At 54.5% G+C, this 18,354-nt stretch overlaps 1 protein-coding gene across 3 annotated transcripts in view; it reads left to right on the top strand.

Annotated features, from left to right (window-relative positions):
* The first annotated feature begins 5,345 nt into the window (after positions 1–5,345).
* The window catches only part of ARAP1 (ArfGAP with RhoGAP domain, ankyrin repeat and PH domain 1), a 39,131-nt gene continuing 26,122 nt past the window's right edge, over positions 5,346–18,354 (top strand). Inside the window, exons 1-4 of one of the 3 annotated variants that reach the window (XM_069471018.1) lie at positions 5,346–5,903; positions 16,679–16,845; positions 17,447–17,508; positions 18,128–18,261. In XM_069471018.1, the coding sequence (XP_069327119.1) occupies positions 5,368–5,903; positions 16,679–16,845; positions 17,447–17,508; positions 18,128–18,261 (899 nt within the window). In that variant the 5' untranslated portion in view covers positions 5,346–5,367. Of the gene's footprint in view, positions 5,904–16,678; positions 16,846–17,446; positions 17,509–18,127; positions 18,262–18,354 lie in introns of those variants that run through there. The other 2 variants (XM_069471019.1, XM_069471020.1) reach the window with 2 other exon arrangements.

Raw genomic sequence — 18,354 nt, forward strand, 5'->3', positions numbered from 1 at the left:
ATTTCTTTCTATTTTTAGTAGAGACGGGGTCTCGCTCTTGCTCAGGCTGGTCTTGAACTCCTGAGCTCAAACGATCCACCCGCCTCGGCCTCCCAGAGTGCTAGGATTACAGGCGTGAGCCACCGCGCCCGGCCCAAAGGCAGTTTCTTACATCCGTCCAGAGTTTCTGTGTACATCTTTGCATGCACGCAGTATATGTATATTTTTTCTTTTTCTTTAACCCAGTTGTTTACATAATACTGTTCTGTACCTTGTTTTTCCACTTAACAATAAATCTTTAATATAATTTTATATGAGCTTTAGAATCTGTCTAAACAAATTCCAGTTGGTAATTTTAGGTGGGATTATGTTAAAGTTCTAGCTTAACCCGGGAAGAACTGATGTCTTTATAATGTTGAGAGCCATCATATCAGAGAACATTGAGTGTATTTCTGTTTATGTCTTCCTTTGGGTCCTTTGAGTAGCCTTTTAAAATTATTATTATTTTTTACATTCACATAGTTAAAAATTTAGGTGATAGAAAAAGATGTAGTGTGAAAGGTTTCCCTCCCTGTGGGAGGTGGATTTTGAGGTTCAGGGCTCCTTCCAGGATCCAGAGAGGGGCCTGAGCAACATGTGCACATGGTTGTGCGTTTTTGTGAATTTTTCCCAAAAGTAAGATATTCTTATATTCTTTTTCTTAAAAAAAGGCATCCATATTGTGTGAGCTTCAGGCCCCATGAACTCTGGATCTGCCTCTGTCCCCTCAGTTTTCCTCCTCAGAGGAAACTGGCAACTGCTGTCCCCTTCCCCCTGTGTCTTTTCTGAGATACTTTATGCCTTTGCCACTAGATGCGCACTGCTCCACGGTCTCCCTTTGTTGTTGTTTTTTTGGTGGTGGTGGTGGTTTTTTGAGACAGGGTCTTGCTCTGTCGCCCCGGCTAGAGTGCAGTGGTGTCATCACAGCTCACTGCAACCTCAAACTCCTCGGCTCATGCAATCCTCCTACCTCAGCCTCCTGAGTAGCTGGGACTACAGACATGCGCCACCATGCCCGGCTAATTTTTGTTTTCTGTAGAGACGGGGTCTTATTCAAGCTAGTCTCAAACTCCTGACCGCAGCAATCCTCCCACCTTGGCCTGCCAGAGTGCTAGGATTACAGGTGTGAGCCACTGTGCCTGCTCCCTTTGTTTTTTGTTTTTGGGGTTTTTCTTTAATTAAAATTTTTTTTTCTTTTTCTTTTTTTTTTTTTTCTGTAGAGACAGGATCTTGCTGTGTTGCTCAGGCTGATCTTGACCTCCTGGCCTCAAGAGATCCTGCCTTGGTCTCCCAAGGCATGAGCCACTGACCCCTTCACTTTGTTTTTTGTTTTTGTTTTTGTTTTACAAAAAGGCAGAATGTTACACAAACTGTTGTGTACTTTACTCATTTAACAATATATCTTGGTGGTCATCCCATGCTAATATGTAAGGTGTTTCCTCATTTTCCATGGCCACTTAGAATTCTATTGTGTGACTACACCATAATTTAGTTAACCATTCTCCAGTTAATGGGCATTTTGGTTATTTCCAATCTTTTGTTCTTATACATAAAGGCTGCTGCCAAATAACCTTAACTATATATGCGTCATTTTGGGCGTATGCTAATAAAAGTGCAGGATAAATGGCCAAGGGTGGCCAGGTCACAAGACTGCATCTCTTGGGGTTTTCGTAGTTAGTGTGGCATTGCCTTCCCTAGAGGGCCGGGGAGGGGAATGTTCCCCTCCATTACCAATGCCCTGTATTTTCAGACTTTTTTTGCTTTTTGACAGCCTGATAGGTAGGAAAGTAGTATTCCAGTATATTTTACATTTGTATTTCTTAGCGTGGGAGGTTAAGTTCCTTTTCATATGTTTAAGGGCCATTTCTGTTTTCCTTTCTGTGAATTTCTCTGTTCGTATTCTTTGTCCATTTTTTTCTGTTAGGTCATTGATCTGTTTTTTATTTCTGGGTGCTTGTCAACTTTCAGGAAGATGAGCCCTTTGTTTGGAATATGAGTGGCTGTGATCCCCTAGTTTATCGCTTATCTATTAGCTTTTTTTTTTTTTGAGACAAGGTCTCGCTCTATCGCCCAGGCTGGTGTGCAGTGGCCTTATCATAGCTCACTGTAGCCTTGAACTCCCAGCCTCAAGTGATCCTCCTGCTTCAGCCTCCCAAAGTGCTGGGATTACAGGCATGAGACACTGTGCCACACCTATCTCTTAGCTTTGCTTATGATGCTTTTTACCATGCAGGAATGCTTGATTTTTTTATAGAGTTGAATATTTCAGTCTTTTTTCTATACTTTCTGGGTTTGTATCATTTCCAAAAGGTTTTTACCTCTCTGAGATGAATTTTAAAAATCCTTTCATGGTTTTATTTTTTATACTGAAATCTTTGCTCTATCGTGTTGTAAGGTGTGAGGTAGGGGTCCACCTTAGTTTTTTTCTTGATTACTTCAGAGCTGTCCCAACAACTTCATAATGCATTTTTTCCCCACTAGTTTGAGATGCTACTTTTTTTTTTTTTTTTTTTTTGGAGGCAGAGTCTTGCTCTTTTGTCCTGACTAGAGTGCCATGGCATCAGCTTAGCTTACAGCAACCTCAAACTCCTGGGTTCAAGCAATCCTGCCTCAGCCTCCCAAGTAGCTGGGACTACAGGCATGCGCCACCATGCCTGGCTAATTTTTTCTATATATATTTTTAGTTGTCCAGATAATTTGTTTCTATTTTTTTAGTAGAGACGGGGTCTCACTCTTGTTCAGGCTGGTCTCGAATTCCTAACCTCGAGTGATCCTCCCACCTCGGCCTCTCAGAGTGCTAGGATTACAGGAGTGAGCCACCGCGCCCAGCCGAGATGCTACTTTTGTTATACACAAAATTCTGATACGTATTTGGGTCTACTTTTGAACTTTCTGTTCTGTTTAATTGATCTGTCCACTTCCTGGTACCATATACTGTTTTAATTATCATGGCTTTATAATATATTTTAAAATGTGGTGAGGCCAAATTCCTACTCTTTATTCTCCTCCCCACTCCCTGCTTCCAGAATTTTCCTGCCTTTTCCTGTTTGTTTATTTTTCCACATAAACTTTCAAATCAGCTTGTCAAAAAAACCATTCTGTGTGTATATTTAACGGTATTGTATCTTATGGCGTAGGTGTAAACCAAAAAAACCCCCCCTCAGATTGTGTATATTTATTTATGAATTAACTTAGAATGAATATCTTTATGATGTCTTCTCTCCAGAACTTACTATGCCTTCCCATTTGTCCAGGTCCTCTTTTTGTCCCTCACTAACACTCCAAGTTTTTCTTCATATGATCTTGTATATGTTCTATGAAGTTTATTCTTGGTATTTTATACTTTGTGATGCTATTATAAATGGGGTCTTTCATCCTGGTTTCTACCTGGCTATAATTTATAAATGTTGGTTTCTGTTATACTAATTTTGAACCCAGCTATCTTACTAAATTCTTTTAATGGTTGTAACAGTTGCTCAGTTGAGCTTCTGGGCTTTCTTTTTTTTTTTTTTTTTTTTGAGACAGAGTCTTACTCTGTTGCCCAGGCTAGAGTGCCGTGGCGTCGGCCTAGCTCACAGCAACCTCAAACTCCTGGGGTCAAGCAATCCTCCTGCCTCAGCCTCCCAGATAGCTGGGACTACAGGCATGCACCACCATGCCCGGCTAATTTTTTCCTATATATTTTTAGCTGTCCAGATCATTTCTTTCTATTTTTTTAGTAGAGACGGGATCTCACTCTTGCTTAGGCTGGTCTCGAACTCCTGACCTCGAGTGATCCTCCTGCCTCGGCCTCCCAGTGTGCTAGGATTACAGGCGTGAGCCACCACGCCTGGCCTGGGCTTTCCAATTCAAAAAACTCACATCGGCCGGGCGCGGTGGCTCACGCCTGTAATCCTAGCACTCTGGGAGGCCGAGGCGGGTGGATCGCTCGAGGTCAGGAGTTCGAGACCGGCCTGAGCAAGAGTGAGACCCCGTCTCTACTAAAAATAGAAAGAAATTATATGGACAACTAAAATATATATATACAAAAAAATTAGCCGGGCATGGTGGCTCATGCCTGTAGTCCCAGCTACTCGGGAGGCTGAGGCAGTAGGATCGCTTAAGCCCAGGAGTTTGAGGTTGCTGTGAGCTAGGCTGACGCCACGGCACTCACTCTAGCCCGGGCAACAGAGTGAGACTCTGTCTCAAAAAAAAAAACAAAAAAACAAAAACTCACATCATTGACAGCTGATGGATAGTTTATCTCTTCAACTATCCAACTTTTGTACCTCCTGTTTATTTTTGTTTAGGATTTTCAGAACAATGTGAATAATAATACTAGTGAAATGGATATCTCTGTTTCATTTCTAACTCCAATGGGAATTTTTCTATTATTTTTCCATTAAGCAGGGTGTTGGTTTTTTGTTTAAGGAAGTATCCATGTATTTCCACTTTAGTAAGATTTTCATTTGTGTAAGTAAGCTGGGTACTGGGTTTTATCATATGCCCTTTGGTGTCTGTGAAGATGGTCAGATGACTCTCCCCTTTGATTTGTTAATCACCTTCTCTTCTGGTCACTTTCTCTTCACATCGTGTCTTGACTCACATCGTGAGTGCAGGGATGGCACCTGCGACCCCACTGCCCAGTGCAGGGCTATTTTGAAAGAACAAATGAACGGCCGTGCCCTGCCTTACCTCACCTCAGCCCAGAGGCTGTGTGACGCTGGCCTCACTCACCTCCAGGAGCATTTTGCTTCCTCTGGGGGCCGGGGGTGGGGTGAGGTGAGGCTCAGCTCCTGGACTGGGCAGCAGAGGGACCAGCAGTGGTGTCCTTGAGTCCCATCCATACTCACTAAACCTCTGGGCCTGGCCCTTAGCTGGGAATTGGTGCCTCAGAGGGAATTGGGCCCTGGCCTAGGTCTTGCAGAGGGCAGCAGGGAAGAGGGGGTGCCAGACACGGCACAGATTATGCCACTGGCCAGTCTTGTAGCAGTGGCCGAGGCCGTGTATGGGGGTATGGGGTGTTATCAACACCAGGCGTTATGGCGGATTTCCTAGAAAAGGAAAAGGAGACGTGAGCTGGATGCTAGGAGGCCACAGGGCAGGGTGGGGCAGGGGAAGGCAGTTTCAGGCAGAGAGAAAAGCCCGTATGTTCAGAGATGACCTGGCAGTACCTGGCCTTGCCTGGCATATGGAACACAGGGGAGGAAGCTCCAGGACAGAACTTGAATCCATGCATGAGAGCCATGAAGGATGCTGATCAGGTGATCAGGGGACCACTCCTGGGCAGCCATACCTCTGACCTGTGCTCATCTGTCTATTCCAGGTCTGGACGGAGCCCTGCCAGTCCGGCCTCTGCTTGCGGGAACCATGGCAGAGGCCGGGGATGCTGCACTGTCAGTGGCCGAGTGGCTGCGGGCACTGCACCTGGAGCAGTACACCGGGCTCTTTGAGCAGCATGGGCTGGTGTGGGCCACCGAGTGCCAGGGCCTCAGTGATACCCACCTGATGGACATGGGCATGCTTCTCCCCGGCCACCGCCGCCGAATCCTGGCCGGCTTGCTCCGGGCCCATACCCCTCCAACCCCTGCACCCCGCCCTGCCCCACGCCCTGTGCCCATGAAGCGCCACGTCTTCCGCTCACCGCCTGGGCCTGCGCCTGCGCCTGCCTCTCCACCCGAGCCGCTGCCTGCTGCTGGAGAGGATGAGGGGCTACCCACTGCCCCGCCCATCCCGCCCCGGAGGAGCTGCCTTCCGCCCACCTGCTTTGCTGCCTCGTCCACAGCTGCCTCCTCCACAGCTGCCCCAGAGCCTGTGCTGCCCCCGCTGCCCGCCAAGCGGCATTTGGCAGAGCCAAGCATTCCACCTGTGCCTCCCCGCACTGGGCCCCCCCGCCTGCTGGTGAGGTGAGTAGATGCCGCTCAGGGTGGGAGGCACGTGCCAGGGGATCCCAGAGGGTGCACGGGGAGTTTCTGGCCCTGAGTGCTGGGGTAAGAAAGGGGCATCAGCCGGAAGGAGCAGCGTGCACAGAGCTTGGAGGAGGGAAGCACTGTCTGGGCACTCTCGGCGACGGTGCGACTGGACTGTTGGGCAGGTGCAGGTGAGGCCGGGGAGGGTGCTGGTGGGACATGCTGTGAACGCCAGGCTCGGCGGGGGGGCGGCCAGGGAAGTTTTAGGCAAAAGAATCTAAGTGCAGGAAGGATGACTGGCTGCTGGTGAGGCTGATGGGGCCACAGGGCCAGGTGAGGCCCCACTCTGGCTGCGCTAACAAGCCTGGAGGGGAGTAGGCAGATTAGAGCCAGGTGTGGGCCCTAGATGGACAGGATGGGGACCACCTGGCGTGGGGGGTGCACCAGAAAGGCCTCTAGGTTTCCGTCTTGTGTGCCTGGGTGGACAACGGCGCCGTCACTGACTCTGGGACCCAGGGACAGGAGTGAGTTTGGGAGGAGGCCTGAAGCTCAGGTTAGGACCTGGCAAGTGTGAGATACTGTGGGAGGAGGGGGTACATGCTGGCATCAGGAGGCAACACGTGGAGGAAATGGAACGCCTAGGACAGTGGCTCTCGGGGTGGGGCGCAGGAACTGTCCAGTCCCTAGTGCCTGTGTTCCCTCACACTCTGTCCCCGTCCCATTGCCACATGTCACCAAAATCCCGGGACACTTCTCAGGCCTCGTCCTATTCACCCTCTTTCTTCCTCAGAACTGTTTTCTCCATTCCGTAGCTCCTGGTACCCCTTGTTTTCTTGAATTTCCTCCTACTTCTGTGGCTGTTCCATTTTAATCTCCTTCACATGTGCCCTCCCTTCCTGCCCTTTTGAGGGGCAGGGCAGCCATGAGGGATCATCCCTAGACAGGACGAGATGGGTGTTCAGGGATTTATTAGAGCACTTGGGCCAAGTCAGGCTAATCTTGGAAGGCTTCTTGGAGGAGGAAGGGATGTACAGAGAGAGGTCTTGTGGTCCCTGTTATTGCTGGATTTTTTGCTTACGTGATGTTGCTGATCCCTGCAGTAAGCCTTCTGGGAGGTTTCAAGCATGGAAACTAAGGCTGAGAGCAGGGATTGGGCACTGGCTGGATCAATGCCAAGTAAATACTCGAGTTGGGGGGCCCTGTGTGTGAAGGGTCTGGGAAGTTCTCTACACACTGGGAGGAACATTAAATCAGGGGCCTTGAAGGCCAAGCCAGGGCTGTTTTGAGGTTTGATTGGTGGAAGCACAAAAAGGGTTCGCGCCCTTCCTGGGTTCACACGGTTGGGAACAGGTACTAGAGTGTCTTGCTGGAAGCTCAGTTTGGAGTTTCCTGGTGCCAGTGTGCCCTCTAGTGGCCGTTCTGCATGCAGGAATAATTCCTATTTGCTTTGAACCCCATCATCTGGCCCGGGCGGGGGCGGGGGCTGGGTGAGGAGGGAGGAGACAGACTGTCTTGTCTGTCTGTCTGTCTCTGGGGGTTGAGAGTGGGTGAACAAGGGGAGGAGGCAGGGCCTTGTCCTTAGGGATCTCACAAAGGCTGAGGAGGCCAAACCCCAGTGGGGGAGCAGAGGCCTGAATTCCTGTTCATGAGGCAGGACAGCTGGGTCAGGCGCGGCTAGCCATGTGACTCTGATGACGAGCTGCCCCTCTGGGCCTGTCTCCTCATCAGGTGCCCTCCATGGTCTTCCACAGCCTTCTGTGGCCCTCCTGGCATTGATACCCGACTTCAGATTGGTCGGGTGAGAGTCCTGTCCACAGCCCTGGGCCCCAGGGTACCAGCTGCTGCTCTCAGAGCTTCAGTCTGAACGTAGTTACTTAGCCAGCCTCTCAGGGAGGCCAGGCCCCCATGGTCAGGAGTCTGGCCCTTGCAGTTAGAGGACCCACAATCCATTCTGTGCTGAGAGGATTGGTAGAAAATTATTTCCTGCAACTTGGGACAATTCTCTGGGGCAGAGTGGGGTTAGGGCTGGGCTGCCAAGCCTGGCTTCCCATGTCCTGGGGTCTTTAACATTTGGAGTCGTGGGCATCTGCACTCCTTGGCTCACATGGTGTACAAAGTCTTCAAAGCCCTGTGGTAGAAAGACACAGCAGATGAGGCCTCATGTAAGTGTAGTGATCAGGGTAGGGGCCAACATGGAGCCTGACTGGCCATCCTGTCCTCTCTTGGCCCCTTCCCGTGACTCCCCGAGGCTCCATGGTGCATGACGGAACACTGCCTCTGCCTGCCCCTGCCCCCCTTGCAGGAGTCCCACCACAGTGGCTCATGGCCTTCCTACTCCAGCTTACAACCTAGGGCCTTTCACACAAAATCATGTGGTGACTGAGGCCTGTCCCCAGAATCCCCAGTGGAATTTGGGGATCGTTGTGTGTGCACGTGTATACTCTCGGGGTCTTGACTGCGTGAGGGCATGCCGGGCCAGTTTGTGTGTGTGCAGCCATGTGCAGGGTGGGGGTGGTAGTCTAAGCTGTCAGGACAGTAGTGTACCTGAGTATTTACACATTCACACAGGTTCTGAGGGCGATGATGCATGATCCTAAGATGTAAAAGCATGTAGGGATTTGTGCAGTTTCAGTGGTGACGTGAAGTGGTGTGTGTGTGAGTTCACTGGGACATGTGTGCACACGTCCATGTGCTCATGTGTACTGCTGCGGTGGGGACCCAACAGTGTGTGAGCACATTTGTGAGTATGCATACGCTGTTTGGGTAGTGAATCGGCGCGTGTGTTATTTGGGTGCTGTCAGGTGTGAGCCAGCACGTGCACATGTGTGTACATGTGCTGCCAAGAGTGTGCACTTGAATGCACTAGAATGTCAGTTCCACTAGAGCCAGGAGCTTTGCTGGCTTTGTTTACTGCCGAATCCCCAACATCTGGAACAGTGCTGGGGGCCTAACAGGCCTCTGGTGCGTATTCATCGTGTAGGTGAATAGATAATGCTGCGGGAGCGTATGTACTGCCGGGTGCTGAGCTTGGGCTGCACGTAGGTATATGTTAATATGCGTATGACACACTGGGCCATAGGGTTAAAGGGCCCTGAGCTCACCGTGCCAAATCCCTTTCCCCATCCCACTACCCAACCCTTGTGACCCCAGATGTCTTGGGAAGGGAGAGGCCTTCAGAGGAGGCAAGTGGGAAGAATGAGGCTGAGGTAGGAGCCTAGGCTGCAGACCAAGGTGCCAGCAAATCAGAAAAGAAGCAAGGATAGGGTTGTCTCCTCCCTACCCTGGCAAGGCCCAGGGCTCTCAGAACCAGGCTCACCATTCTGCCCGGCCTGGGGGACCCCACTCCACCCCTAGAGTCCTCACCCCCTTCCGTTATGTAAGCCCGTGGTAGGGAACTTGCTGAGGAATCCAGAGATGCTGAGAAACTTGCCCAAAGTCTCCCAGCCCAGCAGAGGGAAGCCAGTGTTCAGACCCTGCCTCCTGGCCTCGGGCCAGGCCTGCCCAGCTATCAGTGTCATTGACGTGAGCCCTTTGAACTTGCTTCTCTGAGAGTGGCAGAGGGGTCATTTGTGATCTGGGGTTCCAGGGTCACTCCACGGATCCCCTCCCAGCTTGCTCTGAGTCTCGGTTTCCTTCTCTGATACCTGGATGCCTGGAGATCCCTCAGGAAAAGGGAGATTTGCCCAGCGGGGGCAGCTGCCCAGCTGGAGGCACACTGCACGCTTCCTTCCTGTGCCCTTGAGTGCCCTGCGGCCCAGCCAATCCCCGGTCTTCCTGAAGGCTGATCACTTGTTGCTGGGGCAGAACTTGCTCCCTTCAAAGAGCCTCTTTCCCAGCCTCTCTGGGCCTCATTGTGGCGGTGGGAAGGGGGAGAGGCCATCTCAGGGGCCAGCCAGCATGAGGGCTTCCTGGGTGTCCTCCCCATAAGGCCCCAGCAGATACTGCCGGCTGTCCCATCCCAGCCTGGAAGTGGGGTGCAGCCGGGAGGCGGGGAGGAAGCGTCAGCCCCGCGGGATTCTGGGTGACTTTTCTTTCTCAGTCAGTGTTTTCAGGAAGTGTGTGTTGGCTGGGGCTGCAGGGGGCGGGGGAGGGGGCAGGAAGCCACTGGAGCCCAGAGCTGGGCGCAGACAGACACACACATTCACTCTCTCACTCTCTCCAGGACAGATCACAGTTATACACAGAAACACACCCGCACGCAGAGACGTGATACACAAACACTCAGGGACACAAATCACAGGCGCGCAGAGCCGTACCTGGGCCCAGACGCCTCCAAGAGAACGCGGCCGCAGACACACCCAGGGAGCAGGGTCCAGGTGGGACCCAGGCTCGCAGGGGCAGGCACAAAACAAACACTCTTGTGCACACGCTGAGCCTGCCTGGCCGGAGTCTGGGAGTCCTTGGCCTCAGGAACCAGCGGGCGTCTGAGGGTGAGCGAGGGGCAGTGGGACAGCCCGGGTGGGCTGTGGGGCATTTGGGAGGGAGGCTCCCCGAGGGCCTGGGAGGGCAGGAGAGACAGGAGGGCGTGTCTGTCTGCCTGCCTGTCTGTCTGTCACCACTTTCTGTGGTGCTCTCCTCCCCTTCTCCTTTGCTCTCAGGATTCTGTCTTCTTTCACTTTCTCCACTTCTCCTCTTTTCCCTCTACCTTTTCCTTTCCTCCCTTTCTCTCCTCTCTCCCTCTCCCCTGGGCTTTCCAGGTCTCCAGCTCCCCATAAACCTCTCTCCTGGGTCTGCAGGAGCCCACAGTGCCTGTTTTCTGGGCCTTGCTCAGACTGTGCCCCACAGACTGCTCCGCTGTGGGGTCTCTGCCCTTCAAAGACCTGATGCTGATCCCCAGTTCTGGCCTCTGCCCCCTGCACCCGTCTGGAGATTCCTTTGGGGAGGCTTAGGTTGGCTTATCTCACTGTCAAGTTCACGGGGGTTCTGAACCCCCCACCCCCAGTCCAGGGTGATGGGAGATGTGCAGAGGGCTGGCACTTAGTCAGCGTGGTTCCTACCTGTCCTCTCCAGGGCTGTGGTGTGGTGGGTGCCTGTGGAGGGTAGGGGCTGGCGTCCCCTCCCCGCAGTTGCCATGTATCCCTAATAAACTCAGTGACTCAGTGCTCAGATCACTGTGGACAGAGAGGCCTCTAACCAGGTCCTGTCTGTGCACCTACCTTCCCTATTCCTGCTTTCTGCCCTTGGCTTATCTTTTCCATAGGGCCCAGCAGACACCCGCACCTGCTCCTCCTGCCGGGCCAGCCCTGACTGGACAATGGAGAGGGACTCAGTACTTCTGTGAGCTCCCCGAGGGCTGAACTTCCTCCCCCTGCTCCCCTCAGGAGCCTGGGAAGCACTCAGAGCTGCCCTGGGAGACAGGACCTCTGCCGCCTCCTGCCCAGGACAACAGGGCTGGCCTGGTGGGAAGCTTGGCGTAGGCCTGGTGGTGAAGTGCCTTGAACAAACAGCCCAATAGGTTGTGTGAGCTTAGAGGAGGGAGCAGTTGGGCAGATTTCCTGAAGGAAGAGGTGTGTCTTGAGTACAATGAAATTAATGATCCTGCGTCATTAAATGAAGGAAAAAAAAAAGCCCCCAACAGAATGCCTGGTGCGTAGTGGGTGCTTAGCAAGTGGTAGCTGTTGTCCTAGGGAGAAGTGCTGAGAGCTGGGTGAAGCCTTGGTTGTGAGGATGGGCTCCAGGTTTAGTTGGGTGCTACTGTACCGAGAGGTGGGGGAGCTGCTGACCTTCTCCAGTGACCAGGCTGCAAGGAGGATGGTGGTCATTCATTCATTCAGTACACACTCGCCGAAGCCCCCTCTGTGCTGGGTACTGCAGGTGGCATGGAGAGGATTGGCTCTAGAGGCGTCCAGCGTGTGCAGAAGCTGAGAGGCAGGCTGCAGACATCCCATTCTAGCAAGTGAGACCCCAGGAAGAGCTGTCTGTGATGGGGCCTGGGCAGAAGTGAACAGGACAGAGCCAAAAGAGTGCTGGAAGTGCTGACCTTTGGGTCTCATGATGGAGGAGGAGGGGTAGAAGCAGCCACGGAGGAAGCAAGAGGCGTAGGACCATGGCCTGGGCCCCTGAGGAGGTCAGGGCATGAATGAGGAAGTGGGTGGCCGGGACAGTTTTCCCCTGTAGAAAGGGGACATCAGGGTAGGAGACAGATGTCCCCTGATTGTTGAGTCTGCCTCACCCTGTGGCGCTGCTGGTGAGAGTCCAGGAGCTGGGATTGGGCTGGGTCCCTCAGAGGCCTGCGTGACATCTTATGGGGAAGGTCCTGACTCTAGGATGGGGTATAGGCCTGGGTCCTTGGTCCCCTGTTATTAATTCATGTGCAGCAAACACTGATACAACCATACTGAGTGATTGGAAGTGGGGAGGCTGGGGCAGCCCCAAGGAGGCCCCAAATCAGCCTGAGGTGTGAGGGGAGGCCGGTGTAGGGGGCAGGGTCATAATTCAGGCCTTTTGAAGGAGGATGAGGGTGTGGTAGTTATGAAGCAGGTTCTTGGCTCACCTGTGGGGCCTGAGCCTCCTTCGGCCACAGCCAGGGGGAGGAGGTTGCGCTGGTGACGTGAGGGAGTGGCTCTCATTTATTGAATTATCAGTAGGCCTGGAGGCAGAGAGGAAACGGGGGCTCAGAGGTGACGCGTCCTGCTCGAGGTCACAGACTGATGTGCGGTTGAGCTGGGATTCAAACCCAGGTCCGCCTGGCTCCAAAGCCCTGTCTCGTAGCTGCAGTGACCACACATCTCATTTTGCTTGGGACAGGCTGTTTACACCTCTTGTCCTGACACAGGTATGAATAGTGCCGCTTTTAATTCTCAGAAGTGTTTCTGGTTTATATGACTAATTACATGGTCACCCTACTCTTACCCCTTCTAGCTTGGGGACCCCCGCATATCACCCAGCCTCCAGGTATAAGGTCTGCTGTGTGTGTTTTCCCTAAGCCAATGAAACTGACTTCTTAGGGGGAGCCCAGGCTGGGGTGGATCAGCCCCCGTCCCTGCCCGGGGTGTCCAGTCTTGCCCAGGCGTAGTGGGGAGAGCAGATGGCTCCACACATCCCTGGGCTAGAGAAGAAGGGGCTGAAGGAACAGGGAGTCAGGGGCATGGGAGAAAGTGGGGAGCAGCTCTGCAGGGGCCCCTCAGCGGCTGCCTACAGGGCGAGGCCTGTTGAGCTTGGGGGCTGGGATGGTAGGGAGAGGGTGGAGAGGAGCAGGAGCCCTGCGAGCAAAGGCTGGGAGATGGGGCCACCGAGGATGTGCTCAGGGCTGGTGGGTGAGAAGTCGCTGGGTAACATCCCAGCTGGGCCTCAGCGGGACCTCAGGATTGGAGCTGGGCCCCCCTCTTAAGGGTGCAGGTGCCTGGGGGGCTGGGGCTCCAACTGGCACATGGGCATTCTGTGGGCCCTGTTCTCGGCAGCAGGTCACTGCCCCTTCCCTGGGGTTTTCCCACATGCTATGCCTTCCTGACTCCACTTCTTCTTTCTTGGGCCTGGCCATGACTCACCGGGGCCCTGATGCCCTGCAGTAGACAGGCAGGCAGGGGTCAGCCAGGAGGCTTCCTGGAGGAGGTGGCTAGAATGGGGCCTGGAGGTTTAGGAGAGGGACATAGTCCCTTCCGTGCGCGACTGCTCTGCTGGGAGAGGAGCCCTTTGCCTCTGCTGCCCTCTCCTTCTCGCCATGGTCACGATAGCTGGCTGGCCGAGCTGTGATGACATTCTCTCCAGGTCCTGGATCTGGGTGGCCAGTGTGAGACAGCAGGCCTCAGAGTAGCCCTCGGATCCTGGCGTGGCCTCACTCCTTGGGCTGTGGTGCTGGACTGTTGGGGACCAAGGACAAATTACTTAGCATCTCAGTGCCTCGGTTTACTTCTCTGTAAAGTGGGATAATAATAAGCCTTACCTTATAGAGCTCTTGTAATGAATAAATGAATGAGTCCATGTAAAGTGCTTGGAAGATGGCTGAGAACATACAGACGTAGACACACACACATGCACAATTATTAAGAATTAATTAACCCAGGTGTTTGTTTATTACTCTAAATCCCTGCTGGGTGCTGGGGTTACGGCAGTGAAGAAGGCAGGTGTAGAGCTTGCCTCAGGGCGCCGCCTGCTGGGAGGCCAGCTGGCAGGATGGGGGGTGGTCTGGGCTGCTAGGGGTGGGAGGGCTGATGCTGCTTGACCCTGGGGGCGAGTGGGAGCAGGTGGGCAATCGTTCTCATTGCTACTCCCTTCCCCTCAGCTCTGCCCTCAGATCCAGGGGGAGCTTTAGGAGCCAGGCCCACTCAGCCCTGCTTGGCATCAGAAGGACAGAGCCTGTCCCCAGCTCCTCCGGGCCTCAGTTTGGCCCTGGCCTGGCAGCTTGGAGTTCTGCTCTTGGCTGATCACAGGCCGGGTCTCCAAGGGCCCCTTCCTCTTGGACTCTGGGAGGCAGCAGCCTGATGGATTGATTTGCTTGTTGGGAAGCCTCCAAGGACATCACACGTGCCGGCTGGGGCCAGCACCCCGGGCCATGCCGTTGGGCCTGCGGGCATTCCCTCAGTTGCTCGGTCATCGTTCACCCTTGAATTTGCTTCCCTTCCAACCCTAAGGACCAACTTATCCACCCACCATCTACTCGCCAGCCACCCACCCGGCCAGCGTGCTCTTGTTGCTGACTCAGCCACACCCCATCCTGGACTGTGGGGGCGTCAAGTCAGATGCTGCCCCCTGCCCTCGAGGGACTCAGGGCCACATGAGGGAGACAGCCTTGTGCGGTGCCCACCGGGAGTGGGTTCCTAGGTCCAGCTAAACATTCAAACTCTCAAGACTACCACAGGCCCCACTTGGCATGAGACCCCCAGGGAAGCATAGGGAGCAGCTTGCCACCAGGCAGTGGCAGGTCTTCGTCTGCTGGGGGGTCCTTGCAGTGATCCATGCCATGGTCCACACGGCCAGGTGTCCAGGAACCATTCTCTGGGGCCCTCTAGGTGACAGCTCAGGAGTGAAGAACCGAGACTCACAGTGGATAGGTGACTCACAGGGAGCCAGCCTGGCTTAGGGATCTATTGTCCCAGGGGCCAGGATGTCTCTAACAACCCACAGGCCCCTGCATGAGATGTGCCCAGGTTACAAGTCACCACACTGGGGCAGCCCGAAGCCCCGGCTTCCCCATCAGGTATAGGGTCCACCTACGGTTCCTCTCCATCCAGATGCAGTGCCTTTCTCAGGCCGCTGCTGCCAAAGGCAGCGTTGCCTAGCAGCACGGCTGCCATACCCCCTTTAGCAGGTCGCTAGGGGATCAGAGCTGGAAAGCTGGCTAAACATCGCTCACACGGACGGCGGAGGGTTTTGTTAACTTTCTGTGCACACACAGAGAAGAGACAGCCGTAGCACAGGGTGATGTGGAAGTAGCCACGTGCCCTAAGAAGCACACAGGCATTGGAGTCAAGGTTCAGATCCTGGCTCAGCTAGCACATCACCTGGCACAAAGGAGTTAGTTTGAAAAATGTCATTTGAAATAATTTGTATGAAGCTCCTAATGGAGGGAAGTGCAGACGGGCTGGGGGAGGGAAAAGAAAGGGTGAGGGAAGACTTTCAGAGAAGGGGCACTTGGTTTCAAAGTTAAAGAATGAGTGGATGCCCCTAGGCCAAGATATTACTGGTGGAGGCACTAGCTCAAGCAAAGGTCTGGCACCATGACCATGCCCCGGCCAGACCCTGTCACGCCCTCCCAGCCCTTCCTTGCTTTTGTGGTGTCACACACTGTGAGTCATTGCCAGGAACATTGGGGCAACAGACAAAGCCAGAAACAACCAGCGGGAGAAGCTTCCCGTCCACTCCGATACCCCTCCTTGGCCCCTGCAGGACCCTGGCAGAGACAGCTGGTGGGGCCAGGCCTCCAGGGCTCAGGTACCTTGTCCAGCTGGTGGTCCCTGGGCATCCCGTATGCTGGCACATGACACATCCTGTCTTGGTTAATGCTCTAGCCACCCTGCCGGGTCAGTAATACAGTCCCTGTCTTATAAGAGGAAATGAGGCTCGGAGGGGCCAGGTGCTTGCCCCAGGATACACAGGAACTGAGAAACTGAGGCAGGGTTCCAACCCACATCCTTGATGCCAGAGTCCTTCAGGAGATGCGCAGCCTGCAGGGAGCAGCGCGATCTGTGCTGAGATAGGAGCATCATGACCATGAGAGCCCAGGGGGTCCGAACCTGGCCTTGGAGAGTCGGGGAGGGTTCCTGGGGGAGTGGCAGCAGAGCTGAGGAGCTGGTGTCGTAGAAGGCGAGTATGGTGGGATGAGTGAGTTTGAGGGGTCTACGGGCACCCAGGAGGTAGAGAATATCCAAGCCTGGGCAAGAAGGAAGGTGATCTTGGGCCAGAGACCCACAATTCAGGACCTTAGGAGTTTCCGAGGCTTTGGTCTGTGCCTCGGGCCTCGCATCCCGTTTCAACCCCATCCCTTCCCTTTGCCATCAAATGCCTTCTTACTCTTAAAAGCTCAGGACAAGCATCACCTCCTCCAAGAAGGCTTCCTGGACTCCCCAGTCTGGTCTTTATCCCTCTTCCAGAGTGGAGGCCCAGTGGGTACATGGCGGGAAAAGCTAGAGCACTGGGGACAGCGGGTTCCTGTTTTCTTTAGGCTTTGGGGAGCCAGGCAGGGTTTTGGTCAGGGCAACGAGGTGAGGAGGGCTGTGTGGAGGTGGTGCTCTTTGTGTTTGTGTGTTTGCGTGATGCATGAGTGAACTGGGGGCTTCGTGGGTTCGAGTCCTGGCTCTGTCGCTAAGTGATGCCCAACTTTTGTTCTGTTCCAGCCTTCCCTCCAAGGAGAAGTTATTGCCGCCAGCACTCTCGTCCCCTCCCCAGCCAGAGCCTGAGGAGCCCCTGTCCATCCTCCCCCCGGGGCCTCCCCAGCCCCCATCTCCACCTCCCTGCCCGCCTGAGATCCCTCCGAAGCCTCAACGCCTGTTCCCGGAGTTCGGTGAGTGCTGCCGCCAGGGGATGGGGCTCTGGGTGGGTCCCCTGGGATCGGTCCCTGGAGAGTATGCAAGGATCACACTCTGTGTTCTGTCCTGCCCTGCCACCGGCCCATTGTGTGGCCTTGGGCAGGTCATTCCGCCCCCCTGAGCATCATCTCCAAATGCACCCGCAGATCTGACCTACTGACTGTTAAGTGTGGGGACACGGCAGACTTTCTGAGTCACCCATGGTTTAGTCTCCGAATATTTCCCAGGCAGTGGGTGGTTTGCTTGTCCTGGGTTGTCCACTTTTCTTGATTCTTGTTGCCTTTTTAGCCTTTTTGAGCAGTCCTCCCCTCTGACCCCCGAGCTTGCCGCCTGCTCAGACCTCCCTGTGGTGGCCGGGCCTCTCCTTGGCCACCCCTTAGGGCTGTCCTGTGAGGCCCCAAGGGTATAAACAGCACTTCCTATCCCCTGTGCCTTTTTTGAAAGCCAAGCCAAGGTGGGGGGTGCGGGGGGGGGGTCTTTCTTGGCCTGGGGTGGCTTTGTGAAGCCAACCTGAGGTGCCCCAGGAGGGCAGGCCAGGCCCCTTGCTTCTGAGTGTCCCCACCCCTCTCTCACCAGATGACTCTGACTATGAGGCCCCAGAGGAGGGGCCGGGGGCCCCCGCCAGCGTGATGACCAAGGTAGGTCAGGGCAGTGGGGAGGGTTTGGGTCGTCTGCTTGTAGGTGTGGAGGGAGGACTTCCTGGCTGCCTTTCAGACCCTGGGTACCACCAGATAGAGAGTAGCAGCCATATCCCAGGGGAGGTCCCCCCGACGTCATCATCGGGCCACACCGGGGTCAGGGGTCAAGCACAGCCCCAGAGCCCTGGGCCACGGGTTGGAGCTGTGGTCTAGGGCTTCTGCCCTCGGCTTTGGCTGCGTCTGGGTGGTGCATGTGGCCTCCTTCCTCCTCCTGTGTTTGGAGCACATCTGTCTGGCGCGCCTGCCTCTGTTTCCCTTTCTGTGTTCCCATGTCTGGGCATTTGTCTTAGCTCTCTAGCCTGAGTCTTTTTTTTTTCTCTGTTGCTTCATCTTTCTGTCTTTGTGCCCTAGGTTGGTGTCAGCCACTGGTTCTCCTGTCCCTGTGACCCTGGGCCCTGTGTGGGCTCCGCTGGGGGGTGGGGAGAGGAACGTGAAGAAACAGAAGTAAAAGTGCTGAGTTGTGTGGGTCAGGCTGCGTGGACGGGGGGCGTGGCAGCCCCTGGGTGGGTGTGACCTGGGGCGGAAGGCAAGGGTGACACTGCGTGGGTCTGGGGGGCAGGAGGAGCCCCCACTGAGCAGAGTCCCACGGGCCGTGCGCGTGGCCAGTCTGCTGAGCGAGGGGGAGGAGCTCTCCGGGGATGACGACCGAGGGGAGGAGGATGAAGACGATCATGCCTACGAGGGTGTTCCCAAGTGAGTGTCCACTCCTCTCGGCGGTTCCCTCCTTCCCAAAGCCCGGCCCTCCCCCAGCCCTGCCACCCCTCCATCTCCTCGGCCCAGCCCCTC

Source organism: Eulemur rufifrons, chromosome 6, assembly GCF_041146395.1.
Source record: "Eulemur rufifrons isolate Redbay chromosome 6, OSU_ERuf_1, whole genome shotgun sequence".
NCBI lineage: Eukaryota > Metazoa > Chordata > Mammalia > Primates > Lemuridae > Eulemur > Eulemur rufifrons.